We start from the raw sequence: 17,754 nt of genomic DNA on the forward strand, positions 1-17,754 counted from the left end.
GGGTTGTAGACGATAGCTCGTGCTGAAGATCAGTGTCTTCTTTTTGAAGCTGTGCGAGTTTAAGAAGGTCGATTCCTTGGAAACTGTTCAAGGAAGTTGTGTGAGATAAGGCGTCTGCGACTACACTGTTTGCTCCAGAAATGTGTTGAATATCCGAAGTAAACTGTGAAATGTAGTCCAGTTGTCGAGACTCACGTGGTGAGTACTTGTCTGAAGAGGAGCTTAACGAGAAATTAAGAGGTTTATGGTCGGTGAAAAGAGTGAATTCATGACCTTCGATGTAGTGTTGAAAATGTCGTACAGCACAATACATAGCTAGGAGTTCCCTACCGAATGTGCTGTACCTCGATTCGGTGTCTAGCAACATTTTAGAGAAAAATGCCAATGGTTGCAAACAGTTGTTAACCCATTATTGTAAGACTCTTCCAATTGCTGAGTCGGATGCGTCTACTGCGATACTACTGGGTGCTCGGGTGTCCTGATGTGCAAGCATTGTTGCCTTAGCGATGAGTTCCTTCATTGTGGAGAATGCTTTTCGTGCAGTGTCGTCCAAATTAATGGATTTCGCATTTCCACGAAGTTGTTCGGTAAGAGGTTTCATGAGTAACGCGCATTTATGTGCGAATCGTCTATAGAAATTTACAAGGCCGTTAAACGTTGGTAGTTACTTGATTGTGGCCGGTTCTGGATAACCCAGAATTGCCGCCACTTTGGTCCTAAGCGGTCGTATGCCTTGAGCATCTATAGTGTGTCCTAGGAAGTTTAATGAGTCGGTTCCGAATTGGCGTTTCTGAACGTTAACAGTAATGCCATGTTTTTGTAGTCGTTCAAAAACAAGATCCAGATGTTGAGATGTGATTCTCTGTCCGGACTTGCGATTAGACAGTCGTCAACATACGCATGTAAGAAGCTGAGACCTCGAAAAACGTCGTCTATGAATCTTTGGAATGTTTGAGCCGCGTTTCTTAAACCAAAAGGCATTCGCAAAAATTCATAGAGTCCGAAGGGAGTTATGATAGCTGTTTTCGGTATGTCGTCAGTAGCCATAGGGATTTGGTTATACGATTTAACCAAGTCGATTTTCGAAAAGACAGTTGTACCTTTCAAGGTAGCTGTCAAATCATTAATGTGAGGCAACGGGTAACGATCGGGAATGGTTTTCGCGTTCAATCGCCGATAGTCACCAGTTGGACGCCAATCGTTGCTGTCCTTTTTAGGGACCATGTGCAACGGAGATGCATATGGGCTATTTGACGGTCGTATGATTCCTAAGTCTATCATATGGTCGAACTCGTTTTTTCGCCAACCTTAGCTTTTCGGGAGATAGTCGTCGTGCTTTAGAGAATATAGGTGGTCCTGTAGTCGTGATGTGATGTGTAACGTTGCTGGTTACGCACGGTAATCTCGGTTGCGTTTGTTGTATCTCAGGATACTTATCGAGTAGTGGCTGATAAAGTGGGTCTATCATATGCTTAATTGTGACTGGGGATAATTTGAAACCAGAAAAGGAAGTTACGCAAACGGACAAATTAGTGTTTCCGTCTACTAGCCTCCGTTTGCGCGTATCGATGATCAGATTATGGTGTTGTAGAAGGTCCATACCAATAATTGGCATAGAAACACCTGCAACAACGAAGATCCAGTGAATGGGTTTGCGTAAACCCACGTTAAGGTAAACGTACCTTTTGCCATACGTAGCGATCGGTTTTCCGTTTGCCGCCTGTAAGTTTAGGGTCGATTCGTGAAGTCGGTCGTTGGAATTCGCTGGGAGAACGCTAACTTCTGCGCCAGTGTCGAAGAGGTAGCGAACTCTCGTTTTCACATCTGTGACGTACAACAGACGGCTATGTTCGCCGGCTACGGTTGCCGTTAACGCGTGCCGGCTTGAAAGTTTCCCGAGTTGTTTTTCGAGTCAGCCGGTTTCGTGTTGGGAAAATTGCAGGGTTTTCTGCAATTTCTGGAAAGCTTTCCATACTGGTTATGATACCAGCACCAGTCGGGGTTATCTGTCCCTCGTGGTCTAGAGACAGATCGCTTACGTGACATGCTTCTACGTGGGGTGCGCGATCTCTTACGGTCGGTACGAAGACTAAGATAACGCGTGAGTGTGTGAGATAACTCGGTTATATCATTCTGAGTCGTTTGAGGTTTTCCTTTGACTGAAAATACCTCGGTAGTAGAAGGTTTCGTAATTTCTAAGATACGATCGGCAGATGCAGCCAGCTCGTCTAAGGCGTTGTTCTGAAACGAGACCAGAACCGCTTGCACCTGTTGGGGAAGTTTTGACAAGAAGAGTTGTTTGAATAGACCTTCGTCGAAAGTTCTTGGGCCTATCACCTCTCTAATTCTTTGCAACATGTCCGTCGCAGAACCATGCTGCAGGTCTATGTTATTAAGGAGTTGATCTAAACTTTGTCGATCGGTTAGGTCTCCTCGTTTAAGAATCGAACGTTTTAAGGTTTCGTAAGGTTCAGAAACATCACTAGTAAACATACTAGGTGTTACGTACCTGTTGAATTCGCGCGGTAGTGCCTTGGCTACTGCGAGGAATTGTGCACGTGTGTCGATCACGCCGTGCTCGTGGAAGTCGGCTTCTGCGTAGCAGAACCAGGCTCCGATGTTGTTGGGCCAGAAAGGCATCAGTTGAAACGAAGGTGGGGACAAAGTCTTAAGCTGGAGTACGTTGGATGTCTGTTCAGTCATGATGAAATATGAACGAGGGGAAAGAATATATATCCAAGAAAAAACACGAAAAAAACCACATTGTTTAAAAAACAGTAAATAAGGCAATGATATATAAAAATCCCAAAAAGGAACAGACTCGCAGTTGCAATTAGGTGTACCAGATCACGTCGGTCTCACCAATGAAGATGACACAGGTATTCAGTGTTTGACAACGCTTTCACCAGCAACACCTAATATAATTTGTACTCACTGAGAGAAGTTAAAAGACAGAGTCGAAGAGATCGGAAGAGTGTATTTGGCGATTACCAATATATCGGAATTCTCTGATCTTATCTGGCTAGCGATTGCGGTAGATGTTGTGCACAGCGTTACCACACGTGGTCTGGTGCGGATGCATGACCTAGCGCCTTCAGCTAGATGAGTCCACGAAAACATATGGTCAGCATTCAATGTCGAAAACTTAAAGAGCTATTTATTTTGGGGATTTGTTTACCGCTACAACCCAATTACCTTGTTTAATCTCAACTGAACAGTTATTCATAATCAGAAATACGAAAAACTAACCATTAAAGAGATTCGGAGTCTGAAATTGTGGAATAGGAGCATAAGGATATCACCTATAATAATGTATGATGGAAGAGTGTAAACCATGTGTTTTTTCATTTGGTTATATATTAGTGAAAATGGGGTCCGTAACATTCATGATCGGCTTACATATTATGCGGTCCATATGAAGTGCCCCATTGCTGGGTGGAAGTTCAGGGAACAGTTGATGAGGCTCTTAACTGTCAAGCAATAGTGATATTAGGCTTTTAAACTTGGTGATAGTGTCACAGTTACGCATAGTTATTCACAACCTGTTCCACATAAAACTATATTGCACTGTGAAAAAACTTACGACGCATCGGCTTTTAGTGTTTTATTGTAAGCAGTGAATAGGCGTTGTTTCTGAATCTGTAGACTGAGTCATGGATCATAGTTCGGCAGGATGTGAGTAATGCGAGTCCATATATTGCTTTGTTCCTTAGCTGACGACACCCCATAGATTCTAAGGACAGGTGCTTACATCTGTATGTATTTAAGAGTGGAGTCACATCCTAGCGGTGGGCACGAGAAGCGTCTCTGAATATCTACTCTTATCTTGTTTATGCTATTCATGTCTGAGAAGATAAAAAAGCGATATTCAAGGGAGGTTGTGCACATATTTTTTAAAGGTTCAACTTAGTCTCTGATGTGAAGAAATATTTCATTATGGGACCAGTTGGTCGTCTGGATTTAGAAATGATAAAGGAGGCATGCCCCTCGAATTTTGCGCTCCTTGTGCAATTAATTTGCAGGTCGTGCACCGATCTCAGTGTTTGAACTCTACTTTTATTCAAGTAAAGTTTTAATTGATATGGATGTTCTACAAAATGCATGATCCCACACTTGTTGTGGTTAAATGGTAGTTGACATTTTTTGCTACAGATAGTTTATTGAAGTCACTTTGAATCTGGGGTACACTTTCACTTAGAGTCTCAGGCTTAGAGATGTATACTATTTTGAAGTCATCAGCGTATATGTATGGTTTCCAAAATTTTATGGTGTTACGTACATCGTTTGTATACACAAGGAACCAGAGTGGACCTAATAGACTTCACTGGATGACTCGACTAGATGTCGGTCTAGGTGACGAGAGAGACATTGTACTTTAAAACATGTTTACATTCTGTTAACAATGAAGCAAAACACGAATACAGTGTGTTGTTGATTGTAAAGGACTTTACTTTGGCTAGAAGCCCTTTGTGTGGGCTTTCTTAAAGTTTAATAATAAGACTGATACAAGGACTCCATTTTTCCGTTTCAACGTTTTATCATCCAGGTAGTCTACTAGGCATGTATCGCATGTACTGGACCTAAAATACCCATGTTGGGAGGTCGAGATGGGATTACTAGTGATTTCATGTTGAGGTACCGCCGCCTTAAATACATGTTCCATCACTTTATGTGCCACTGAGGTTATGTTTATGAGCCAGTAATTGTCAACATTTGCTTCTGGTCCTGCCATAATTTTGGGAATGATATATCTAGTTTTCCAGGCAGTGCGATAACATGCTCTAAAGATTAATATTGCAAATAGTTTGAGAAATAAAACACACATATAATCACCTCCAATTATAAGCATGCCAGCCGGAATACCATCTGATCCATCCGTGTTGGAGTGTTTCAGCATGCTAATTGTCTTAGATATATTCTGTAAATTGAAGCCTACATTAGTCATTTCACAGAAAGACATTGGGATTCGTTCTGATTCATTTGGTGATTTTTCGTTAGCTTACGAGGAACAAAAGTATCATTAAATATTTCCGTAACAAGTTTACGATCTTCGTAGTACGTTCAATTTTATGTTAAAAGAGTCTGATAAGTAGGGCGGAGTTATTATTAAGTTCGACAGCATGCTCTTCCTGCGCGACCGTTTTCTGTGTACGTATTGTCTCTGCCTGGACAAATATTTGTGTAATAGTAACTAAATAAGAAAAGTCATTAAGGTAATAAAATCGAGTACAATGTCTTTGGAGACGTCTTCGCGTATTGACCGGTACATACCGATCTTTAGAAAATTTAGCTTTCCGGCATTCTAAAGGTGCAATTTTGTTGAAGATATTTATGATGTTGTGATAGAATATATTAGTTAGTGTGTTGCTATTGTTTACAGTAAAGAAGGTTCCCTAATCAGTACTTCTTAGGTAATTTTGGAAGCTTTTTCCGATCAACCTTGTGATGGTTTCTACGAAGTGTTAAAGTTTTGCGTCTTTCGATTGCAGTATTTATATTAAGACTACGTATGGTAATGTTATGATCAGTACCTGGAAACACAGGGGTGAGGCCACTGGCAAAATCTAAGGTCCAATATATTTTGATGTCTGGTACGGCTACTAAAACACTAAGTCTATTGTCCAAGCTCTAGACATTTAAGAAATGATTCATAACGTTTCGGCGCCTTGACTGGAAACCAAGAAATTTCAAGTATGTCGAAGTCACAACAAATAAGCTCGCCTGTGAACGGAAGAGATTATGCTAGTGTGAAAACCTCTGATAATACCGTTATTTCACCTACTAATGCATTAGATTGACGGTAGACACACCCGAATAGTACGGTAATGAAATTCGATGTCTTTCAAACAACCCACAATGAATCCCACAGTTTGTTTAGTTGAGGCATATCTGGTAATAGCGAGTTTAAGCTAGAGTGAGCGTAAAGAGGGCACCCTCCACCTCGTCCTTTCAACCTACCACTTTGATAATATATATATAGTTATAAAGAGATATACTTAGGTCGGAAATATTACTGTTAGCCCATGCTCCAGATATCATTAATAGTGATAGTCCATAAATGGATACAAACTCGGTTAAGTCCGGCTTTTTATTGCAGATCGACTTAGCGTTGATAAGCCACATATCAAACAAATGACCTACTGATTTAAAATGGGTGAGAGTACCTCGATGAAATTTGTTGCCACCCTCAAGGGTATGATGCCGGTTAAAATGAAAGACTAGTTGTTCTTCATTAGCTCGTTATTTTGATTGCTAGAGTGTGAGGAGGATATATCGAATGAGCTAGTGATGTTGCTTGGAGCATTTACTTAGGAGGAAAGGGTATTTTGAACTTATTTTGTTTTAAAATTGTGAGACGTCAACCAAGGTTCTCACATCAACTTTATTTACAAGCATATAGCTGTACCTAGTGTTTAATTTGTAAAAGGATTGTTTATGGTAAGACAGACAGTCTAACAACACACTGTTTTATATATAAGGCCCCTCCCACATTCTGCGGAATCGTGACACGGGTACTCAAACATATTATCCAGACTAGACGATCAGTAATTTTAAGACAATAATAATCTCTCCTAAAACCAAATGAATAATCCAATCTTATCCTTGGGATTTCCACACTGGAAGATGTGAATTGGATGAATGTTGTTCATCTAGGTAAGTTGATCTGACCTGAAGATTATATTTAGTCAGAATTTGAAAATGCCATGGTTCACATCCTTTCTAATAAAAAGATCTCAAAGCCAGAATAAGCATAAATCATTGGGGAGAAAGGTCTATTTGATTTATTGGATGATGAATTGTAGTATGTAATATCTAGGTCGACTAATTATAGAACAAAGCGTTCTGCTTTGTGGTGAAACTAAATCTAGTATGAATGCTCGGTGTAGTGAATACAGCCAAGAGTGTGTACAGTAGAACCAATACGGCCAAAGTCGATATTGAGATCTTAAAAATCTACTTGCATTGGAAATTAAATTATCGCCTCACGTCATAAGGTCTAATGGTGTACTGTTTTTAGTTAGCTGAGTTACTTGTTGAATTCTGATATGCATCAGATCTCGTTCCGTAATTACCCTGTTCTCAACCAAGTGAAAAGCACCCTTCTCAGACATATACATCACGTCCAGTAATGTTGTTTCTCTGGAATCTCATGGACTAAACAGTCAGACATGGCAATTGCAATATACTTATTAGTCTTGGTTAGTCTTAATAAATATTTAACCAACAACCGTCCTTTCTAATATGTCTTACCACTGTATGTAAAAAGCTGCATCATTTATTGCCTTACAGAATAAGTTATTATTTGTGCATATTTAACAAATACTTCTTAACTAACTTCATATCCAAAATAAGGGGGAAGACAATAATACTCTAAGAAATTATCTCTCGTAACAACTTGCACTGAAAGAGCACATTGATCTGTATCACTTCGCTCACAAATGCAAAAGAAGCACCTCAGATGCTGTTGTTATTCTGAATCACAATGTAGTGTTAAGCTTGGAAAATGGTAAGAAATATGTTCGATACCCTTTTCTTTACTACACTTCTGCTTCCTAACAGTTATTCAGCGTCACCTCCAACAGCTGAATAACCAACTGGCTATGTTTCTACCTATTTGGAAGTAGTGCACTGTGTTTGGAGGAAAATGATTGGCGTCACTATTATCTCACGAAGGTTTGCCAAAAGGAGCTGTTCTTTTTCCTCTTCTTTTTTTCCTTTTTTCTGCATGATCTGCCATGTTCCAGAGAAAACACTCTTATTAAATATGTGGATGACTCCACTGTATGTATGCCGATTTCTACGTATTTACATATCCTTCAGTTCCTAAACAAAGTTCTAACCGAAAAGCTGTCCAGACTCAACTTTTTGAATAAACACTTCACTTAATTTCAGGCAGTTTATATACTCAAGTTATATATATTTGTGCAGTTTTAAGGCTCATTTTTTTCATTATTTGTAAAATATTGCTGAAGTACCTTATAGCGAAAACTCTATATTGTACCGAAAATACTATAATACATCAAGCCATTAATAATAATAAATCATGGCTTAAAACAACTGCTAGTTGAGTTTGGTAATGGTTCAGAGCGTTCGAGTATTACGGTCACTTCTCCGGGCATCCGTAATCACTGAGAAAGATATTTTCCAAATTTAAAAAACCCAGTCATGTGAAACCTCACTTAGAATGTTGCACCAAAGCAGCTAACCTATTCCTTTATTAGGGTACATACATGATTGAGCATGTTCATCTCGTGGGAACAAGCTGGGGGATGGATTTTTCAAACTCTTTTGTGATGAACGATTGAAACACATAAAAATGAAGATGCGACAAGTATTCACAGATTAAAAAGGCTGTGCAGGAAAACACGTAGCCACGAGTTCCTTTAAAGTGTGCTAAACCTCGATTCAGCGTCTTTCAATCGTATCAAGAAAAATGCCAGAGGTTAGCACATGTTGCTTATCCACTGTTGTAAGACTAATCTAATTGTAATGTTGGGTACGTCCACGCAGTGTCAGTGGTACTTTGATATCTTAGTGTGCGTGCGTAGTTGCTTTTACGACATTTTTCTCAACTGTGAGAAATGATTTTCTGTGTTGTCTAAATGGATTATTTTTTTACTCCACAAGGTCCATCTGTAAGAGGTTTCATTAAAGACGTGATACTCCTTATGGATCGTTGATAGAAACCTACAAGTCCACGGAACGTGCGTGATTACTTGTCTGTAGCCAGTTTTGTGTAATCAAGAACGGCCGCTACTTTGCTTTTCAGAGGAAGAATGCCTTGAGTCAATAGCTCGCCAAGAACGTCCAGAGAGTGAGTTACGACCTGACTTTTTGAGTGTTTACAAAAAGGCCATTTTTCGAAGTATAGACGTTCGTGATGATATTCCATGTCCGGACCTGCAACCAAGTATTCGTCTGCATTCGTGTGCACGAAGTTAAGACCCTTGAATAAATCCTCGACTAATTCCTGAAAGGTCTTCACAGCGTTTTCATACCGACAAATCTGTGCCAAAACTCGTAGAGCCAAAGCGAGTGATGATAGCCATTCTAGAAGTGTTGCCTGAGAGAGGTTTTCATCAATTGCACGTCAATTTTTGATGTATTTTATGGAGACTTGTGCAAGGGAGATGCACATGGGCTGTTCAATGTTCGAATAATTACCAAGTCTATCATATAGCCAAATTCTTTTTTGGCCGACCTTAGCACTTCATGAGCTGGTCGAAGTTATTTTGAAAGTAAAAATGGTCCTGTAGCCGTGATGTGGTGAGTAGCATTGCTGATCACTAATAGTTATTTAGGTAGTGTCTGTTACAGTCCGCGGTACTCGTCGAGTATCTGTTGAGAGTATGGAAAGTTTGTGTGCTTAAAAGTGACTGGATATAACAAACAGATAATTTCGTAATTCTGCCTACTTAACTTCGATTACTAGGACTGATGATCAGATTATGGTGTTGTAGGATATCTACATCAGTGATTGGGATAGAACCACATGAAACAACGAAAATTCAATGAACGAATTTGAATGAACCCACGTTCATATAAGCATATCAATAACTATAAGTGTCACTGGGTTTTTCGACTGCCGTCTGTAAGTTAGAGACCGACTCATACAGACAGTCGTCGGACTTCGTGAAATGAATGCTAACTTCTGCGCCAGTGTCGGCGAGATGGCGAACTTTCATCATTGCATGGTCGCCTGATGGCTATATTTTCGGGCTACAGTTGCTGATGGGAAAGTTTCCCGTAAGGTTTTCCGTGCCAGACGGCTTGGAGGTTGGGAAACTACAAAGTCTTCCGAGATTCCTAGAAGGCTTGCCATACTGTGGTACAGGCATTGTTCAAAATTATCTCTCTCGTGGTCTAAAGACAGACAGTTTTGTGACGAGCTCCTTCGAGGAGTTTTGAAGGGTCTGTAGTTATGAAGGACAATGAGGTAACGAATGGTGATAGTAATAAGATCTGTTTTATCATATCGTGTCGTTTGATAATTTCGTTCGGAAGACTAAATTTCGAAGCGGGGACTTCTGATGATCTTCAGAATCGAGTCAGCATATGCGACCAGTTCTTTTACGGAGTTATTTTTCGATGAGACAGGAACCGTCTGCACCTATTAGGGAAGCTTTAGTAGGAAGAGCTGTCGAAAAGGCCCTCGGGAAAGGTTCCTTACATACATAGCAATATTTCTGTTGCTCATTAGTGCCTTCACTACTGCGAGAAATAGTGGGGCACCAACATATCACGTCGTGCCGGTGGAAGTCAGCTTCTGCGTCGCAGAATCGAAAATACCAAAGTAATACTACGGTACGAAAAACAGATAAAAATAGCAAAGTGGTATACAATGTTACAACAAGGAACAGACTACCGGTTTATCGCGTCGGTCTCATCACTAAAGATGCGTTAGTCATTCGGAGATTGACAATGCTTTTACACGTAACACCTTTATAATCGAAGTATCACAACCCAGTCAAATCAGATGTATGAAATGCAGGAGTTAGAAGATATATTTGGAAAGTCATAGATATGTCGAGAAACGTCTGATCTATGTTGCTTAGTAGTTGGAAGGGATGCGCAGCATGGCATATACACTCGTGGCCTGTTGCGGATGTGTGACTGAAAACAAACTAAAAATATTAAAATGAATCTGCCTATTTGCCATCTTTATTGGTGAGGACTGAAGATTGAATGTACTGTCATCAGCAAATATATATATATATATATTCTCAAACCCAGAAAAATGAAATTATAATTTCAGTTGCACAATATTTTCGGCTGAGTTAATGAATTTAATGCCATCAAAGTAGGAATTAAACGGTTACCGTAGTTGTTATAATAAACCACTTTTCATAAGGATCGCAAAAAGCAAGTGTGTAAAGGAACTGGTCTAAGCGCGGAATCTAAAACCGGTGCAAGGTATGTTTAAGTTCTTGCGCATCCTGGTTCATTCTGTGTTCTATTGTTAATAATTACATCAGTTATCAAAGATCATCCTCAGTTTAGTATTTAACTTCACAATCATTAAACCAGAATTCTAGTTGCATCGTGAGAACCGTCTAATTTTGGTTGTCAATCTTTTAGGATAGTTTGTGACTTAATGCATCTATGTCGAGAAATTCAATAAAAGCAAACCGTCTAATAAGTGGAAGTATTCATCTTTTTTCGGTCATTATTTATATAGGACAGTTGTAATCAACACTTGTCAAACGTGAACTGTCTGATAAGTGATCTAAATTGTGACCATTATCTTAGGATTTAAGTCCCTTACATAATTTGCTTCTGATCTAAATGAAGTCCGTATACGTCTACTAAAACTACATATAAAAGCCATAGGTCAGCTTCCGGAACAAGTCTCAAAAATCGTTCATTCGTATCTACTCACGACCTTATTGTTTGTTAATAATTGAAGTGCACTCATGAATTTTTACCACATACCACTACAAATTGTTGGTGACATGCTTTACCTATTAAATGTAGGCCGCGTGGTATGCCATTGAAATGGTTGCATGTTATGAAGACAATTTTCAACTTGATGTTTGGTTAGCTCGTATAATTTCAAGGATAATCCCTTTCGGTTCATTATTGGTTGTTCAGTGTTTTTGTTTGAGTACTCTGTTTAGACTTATTTAGTTAGGTGATACATAGTTGTTTTACAATAATCGAACGAAGTGATCCTTTCCCAACCCCATTTGTTTAAAAAAAAGAGATTACAAAAACGATCTAGCTGGTGCCTCATCAATTGTAAGTGGAAATTCTCTGTTAACATCACAGTCTGTAGGTGAAAAAGTGGTCACAGTTGCTTCTTAAGATATTACTCAGTTCTATATTTACAAATTAGTGGCAACATCACGACTTTTAAGCAGTATAACTGGCTCTTTTATCAGTCATTAACACTTTTTAGCATTTATTAGCTGCGAACGAACCGGAATTAGAAATAGCATGTGTACCTTCAGTCTGTTCTATATCTTAGTATCATCAGACCTCATTAAATAGTTTAGTACATATCTCTGTTCAATCTGTGGTGTAATTGCTAAGATAAACAGTTTACTGATCTTCCATTACATTTTGTACTAATTATAACTAATGGTTAGTACGAATTTATTCAGTTATATTGTTTGGTTTACAAAAAGAAAGTATCTTTTCTGTTGGAGTAACAGATATGTACTACCAGAAAGGGGTTTTGCGGAGATTGTATAAGAAAACCCTCCTTTACTTAGATTCTCTTAAGCTACAATTTAGGTGTAACTGGTTATGATATTTTTATACTTTCATTTCTCAATCCAGCCACTCAAACTGGTCTATGTTTATTGATTTATTTAAACAAATATTGGTACAAAGGGGCACTATATATATATATATATATATATAAACAGTGCAAACAGCAGCAATATCTATTAGCAATTTGAACCATAAGGTATAAAAAAACCAGTTGATTTCACCTAAGTCTATTGCATTGATAGATTTACGTAAACTCATCCCATCAGGCTCTGAATGCGATAAAGAGTGAAAACAAATCAGATGTAGGCTAACCAAGAGTCTAGGGAACGACCGTGAGCAGTGGTTGGCAACGGAAGCAAAAGAGATGGAAAAGGCAGCGGCTGCAGGTAACACCAGACAGCTTTTCAGACTAATAATAGAAATTGGGATTAATAACTCAAATGTACGTTAGACAATGCTTATCTGCTCTCAGCTCGTGTTTAGAACGATGGGTGGAACGCTTTAAGGAACAGTTCAGCTGGCCTTCAGCGACCTTACAACTACCCACTATTTCAAAACAGCCTGAATAGAACATTCAAATAGCCCCCTATACTGTCATTGACTGCTTTACCTAACGTTGCTCCACTGCTTTGTGAATCAGATCTATAAGTCGAAGGCTCTGGGCGTCGCTCCCAAAGAAAACCATCTGCTCCGATCTGGGCACCCGAGCAGTATCACAAGCCACACACAAATCAAGTGACTTGTGTGGCGCATATGTATTCGGTGCCCCTTTGTACCAATATTTATGTGTTCAAATAGATAAATGATGATGATGGTCTTTCTTGACTTAAAAGCAGCATTTGACTCTGTAGAGCGAGAGGTTCTGCGAGTCTTTCATTGGAAGGCGCACCTCAAAAGTACACGAATTTTTCGAAAGCTCTTAACTCGAACACTACGAGTCGAGTGAGTCAGTCAGTCAGCTACAACGTAGGACCAGGCACATATGTGCATCGGTCCAAGTTGCCATACCTCATTAACACAACAAGATGGACACCGGATTCATATAAGTGGTTAATTCAGAGGTGGTAATATATAAAAGAAAGATTGCAATAAGGATATAGTGCAGGAAGAAAGATTTAGTTCGTAGAAAGATATGAAGCGATTTTAATCTCATAGTTTAAGGGAAGACAGGGAGTGTATACACCGACGCCATTGTGATCGATTCTGAGCCATGTCACCAAGAGTCTCCAACCATTGGTCACGATAGTCACGCGGACCCCAACCAAGTAGTCTGCATCTACCAACATGGCTCAGACTAGAAGTTAGTGACTTCAAGCACTGATGCCACGTTTTGGTTTGGCCGCCCCTAACTTTCTTCCAACCATCTCCAATACCGGTTAGCATTGCACGTCGTGGTAATCGGTGTTCAGGCATACGTAACACGTGACCCAACCATCTCAGTCGATGAAGATTGACAAACTCATCAACTGATTTACCATCATTCCCTAATACCCTGCGTTTAACCTCACTATTACTTACCTCGTGATCCCAGCAGACGCCAGCAATATTTCTAAGTCATCTGTGGTCAAATACTAGTAGCTTACGAGTGTCTTCTACTCTTAATGGCCATGTTTCGCTGCCGTAAATTAAAACAGAACGGACTGCCGTGCAGTATACCCGTCCTTTTTTGATAGGCGGATATCTCACCTACGCCATAGGTGACGTAAGTTGGCAAAAGCCAAGCGAGCTTTTCGAATCCGTGTTGAGATTTCGTCAGACACCAACCCATTACGGCTGATCAGACTTCCGAGATAAGTGAAGTTGTCGACGCGTTCGACTACTTCACTCCCTATCCTTAGTTCAGATGTTGACGCAGACCAGTCCTGAAGCAACAACTTGCATTTAGAGGAAGAGAAGCGCATTCCAAACATTCTGGCATTGTTGCTCAGTGCTACCAGAAGACTCTGCATTTCGTCAGCGTCTTCACCAAACAGGACTATGTCATCTGCGTATTCTAAGTCGATAAGTGGACCTCCTGGTAGGAGATCAATACTCGATAATTCAGTCGACGAGAATGTCGAGTGAGAGCTTGTGGCGAACTGTCATCTGATTTCGCAACCTCAAGGGGTGTCCGACAAGTCTTTCGACTATCTCCATTTTTGTTCAATTTCACCATAGACCTACTACTTGAAATAAGGTTCCCGTCGATGGAATTTTCAGGAATTAATTCCCTTCCAGGAGGTCCACTTGTCGACTTAGAATACACTAGTGACATAGTCGTGTTTGGTGAAGACGCTGATGAAATGCAGTCTTTTGGTAGCACTGAGCAACAGTGTAAGGGTGTTTGGGATCCGTTTCTCCTCCTCTAAATTCAATTTGTTGCTTCAGGGCTTACCTGCATCAACACTTGAACTAAGGATAGAGAGTGAAGTCTGACCAACCCTAATTGGTTGGTGTCTGATGAAATTTCTACATGGATTCAAAAAGGTCGTTTGGATTTTTTCAACTTATGTCACCTAAGACGAAGACGAGATATCCGTCTATCAATTAAGGAATGAATATGCTGCGCATCTGTTCGTTTCGTTTTACTTTATGTCTGTTATACGTGACTATTAAGGATAGATAATACTCGTAAGTTACTAGTATTTTGTCACCGATGTCTTAGAAATATCGCTCACATTTGCTGGGGTCACCGAGTAAGTAATGGTGAGGTGAGACTCATAGTATTAGGGAATGATAGTAAATCGGTTTATGAGGTTGTGAATTTTCATGGACTTAGATAGTTGGGTCACGTATTACACATGCCCAACCACCGAATACCACGGAACACATTACTGACTAGTGTTGGAGATGAATGGAAGAACGTTAGATATGGCCAGATCAAAACGTGGCATCATTCCACCAGGTCACTAGCTTCTAGTCTGAGCCATGCTGGTAAATGCAGACTTCTCTGTTGAGATCCTCGTAATTGTCTTAAAACCGTTGGTTGGAGACTGTTTGTGTCATTGCTCAGAATCGATGAGGATGGTGTAGGTGTATGCACTCTTTGTCTTCCCTTAAACCGCGAGAATAAAATTACTTTGTACCTTTCTTTCTACAACCTAATTCTTTCTCCTTGCATCATATCCTTATATTCAATCTTTTTTCATATATTTTACTACCATTGAAATAAGTGGTTCTATGACTTTGTTGATGTTGTTGTGCTAATGATGTGTGACATCTTGGATCGATGCATTTATGTGCCTGATCCAACGTTATAGATGACTAACTGACTCATTTAGATGCTTCTCCATTAATGTGAATTATTTGACTTAAACTCCGTATTTCCATGGTCTTGCATTGTTTATGAAAGATTTTAGCAAAGTCATCTACGATTGCTTTAAATATAACTTTTTTTTTCGTGAATTACCATTTCAGGTGTGGATGCAGACTCCTTATCTATAGTGGAAAATATGTAAGTCTAAATTTTTTGCGCGTTCATAAGCAACTGTGTTGGTACATATTTGTGTTATGCTTAGATTAATTAACTCCTCCAGGATCATTGTTTTCACATCTAAATACATAGTGTACCTCGTATTAACCTTTCTAGTCTCATCGCGAATGAGAAGTTAATACGATGTTTCCTGAGAATTTTTATCGTATAATTCACTTTATGGGTGAGATTATGAAGTAGGTAAGTGTTATAAATCTCTCTCTTCTTACGGTTATGACCCAGCTATTCCTATTGCTTAGTATTCTTGGACACTAAATCACTCGACAAGACCCCAAATTAGAACACGGTTGAACAGGAAAGAGATTATATTCCAAATAACAAGGTTAGATGGAAGCAAGATGCAAGCCAGAAGCACAATAGGGAAAACGTCAGTGTATTTATAGTTTTTACATGAGAAGATTCTAGAGTATTCTCCAACTATCGACTAGTGCTGATTGGATAAGAATTAGACAATCAGCATGCACCAAAGCAATCGTGCATTGAGCTTGCTTTAACCTAGTCTATGTCCCGCTAACAGTAAGTTACTCTAGTTTTGAGACTTCGATCGTTTTTAAATTAAAAACTATTTTCATGTCAAAGGAATCTTTCTAAAGACAATTATTTACAGCAGAAATGTTGGTCTAAAGGGGTACCAAAATATATATGCGCCACGCAATAAGAAAATGCGATTGCAAAGAGATAAGGAAGGGGAAGTCAGTGTAATCAATAAAAAATAAATAAATGAGCGTAAAAAGAGTAACAGGGAAACAGTTCAGTTAAGAATACAGTTCGAAAAGATCCTTTCAGTCAAATAAGATCCACTCACTTACGTGAAGTAATAAAAAGAAAAGTTCAACAGGACCCTCACTGGGTTCTATTCTTAGCCATATCCAGTAGCGTCTTAAGACGCTATGTGAAGGTCTGACAGGTTACTGCCATTTACCACTTTCACACGTTATCATGTCATGTAATGACAACCTCCTCTTTATCCAACCAGTCCTAGCGTCTGCAGTTAACACGTGATGTGGAATTCGCTGGGACGACATTCGTAGCACATGTGAGAGACACCGACTTTGGTTTTTTCAGGTAGTGACACCGATCCAATTATCGTTACTGCCCGAACGCACGTTGCCAAACCCTTGTATTACTGACATGATGTTGCCACTAAATGTCAGCAGTGATCAAACAAAGAGAGTCACTTAACATTCTCAACTCGAAGAGACCAGGTTTCATAAGCACAGATCAAAACTGCTCTCACCGATGCGTTGTAGATCCGAACTTTTACAGTCAGACTAACGTCGTAAAGGCTCCAAAGATGGCCCATATTGACATAAGCCGCTCTGGCTTTCGCTAGACGTGAATTGATCTCATTACCCACGCCACACCACACTTATGCAGCTACCCAGATACACGAACTTCTCGATTACTTCTATTTGCTCACTACCCAGAGTGAGTGCAGGTTCAGGGTCCTGCCAGTCTTGTAAAAGTATTTTGTACTTCGAAGGTGCAAAGCACATACCATAATTTACGGACACTGCCAACTGATCAAGTGCAGATTGCATAGCTAGGGTATAATCGTACAGTAGGACAATATCATCCACATACTCAAGGTCTAAAAGTCTCCAGGCAACAGATCAACACCACCATTACCTACATCCATCAGAACTGTTTCCAGAGCATCATCGATGGCAAAGTTGAAGAGGAATGGTGAGATTAAGCAACCCTGTTTAACCCCACTGTTTGAACGGAACAGTGGAGAGAGGTGATTGTATGCCCTCACTACCTGAGGTGTTTGTATAAAGGGCTTTCAAGATGTTAATAAACTTCTCAGGCACACCCATCTTCAATAGACAATCCCAGAGAACAACCCTGTCCAACGAATCGAAGGCAACCTTATTGTCAAGAAACACTACGACTGTTGGCCTGTGATAGGTATGACGATGTTCTAACCTTTTGAGGAGGGTGGATATGATGAATGCATCCTCGACCAGAACGAAAACCAGCCTGCTCCTCGCGAGTCAATCTTTCTCGAGTTTTGTACGATTTGTCAAGTAATAGTTTTTTTCCTATCATCAATGCCCTCTTAG

At 39.8% G+C, this 17,754-nt stretch overlaps 1 protein-coding gene across 2 annotated transcripts in view; it reads left to right on the plus strand.

Annotated features, from left to right (window-relative positions):
* The first annotated feature begins 10,838 nt into the window (after positions 1-10,838).
* Positions 10,839-17,754, plus strand: part of MAN1A2_1 (Mannosyl-oligosaccharide 1,2-alpha-mannosidase IB) — a 50,229-nt gene continuing 43,313 nt past the window's right edge. Inside the window, exons 1-4 of one of the 2 annotated variants that reach the window (XM_051211781.1) lie at positions 10,839-10,914; positions 15,613-15,868; positions 15,911-16,055; positions 16,087-17,718. Coding sequence is in view for 1 of the 2 variants with exons in the window: in XM_051211780.1 (XP_051071879.1) it covers positions 15,648-15,649 (2 nt within the window). In the remaining variant the exon portion in view is untranslated. The remainder of the gene's footprint in view (positions 10,915-15,612; positions 15,869-15,910; positions 16,056-16,086; positions 17,719-17,754) is intronic. The other variant, XM_051211780.1, reaches the window with a different exon arrangement.

Source organism: Schistosoma haematobium, chromosome ZW (genome assembly GCF_000699445.3).
Source record: "Schistosoma haematobium chromosome ZW, whole genome shotgun sequence".
Lineage (NCBI taxonomy): Eukaryota > Metazoa > Platyhelminthes > Trematoda > Strigeidida > Schistosomatidae > Schistosoma > Schistosoma haematobium.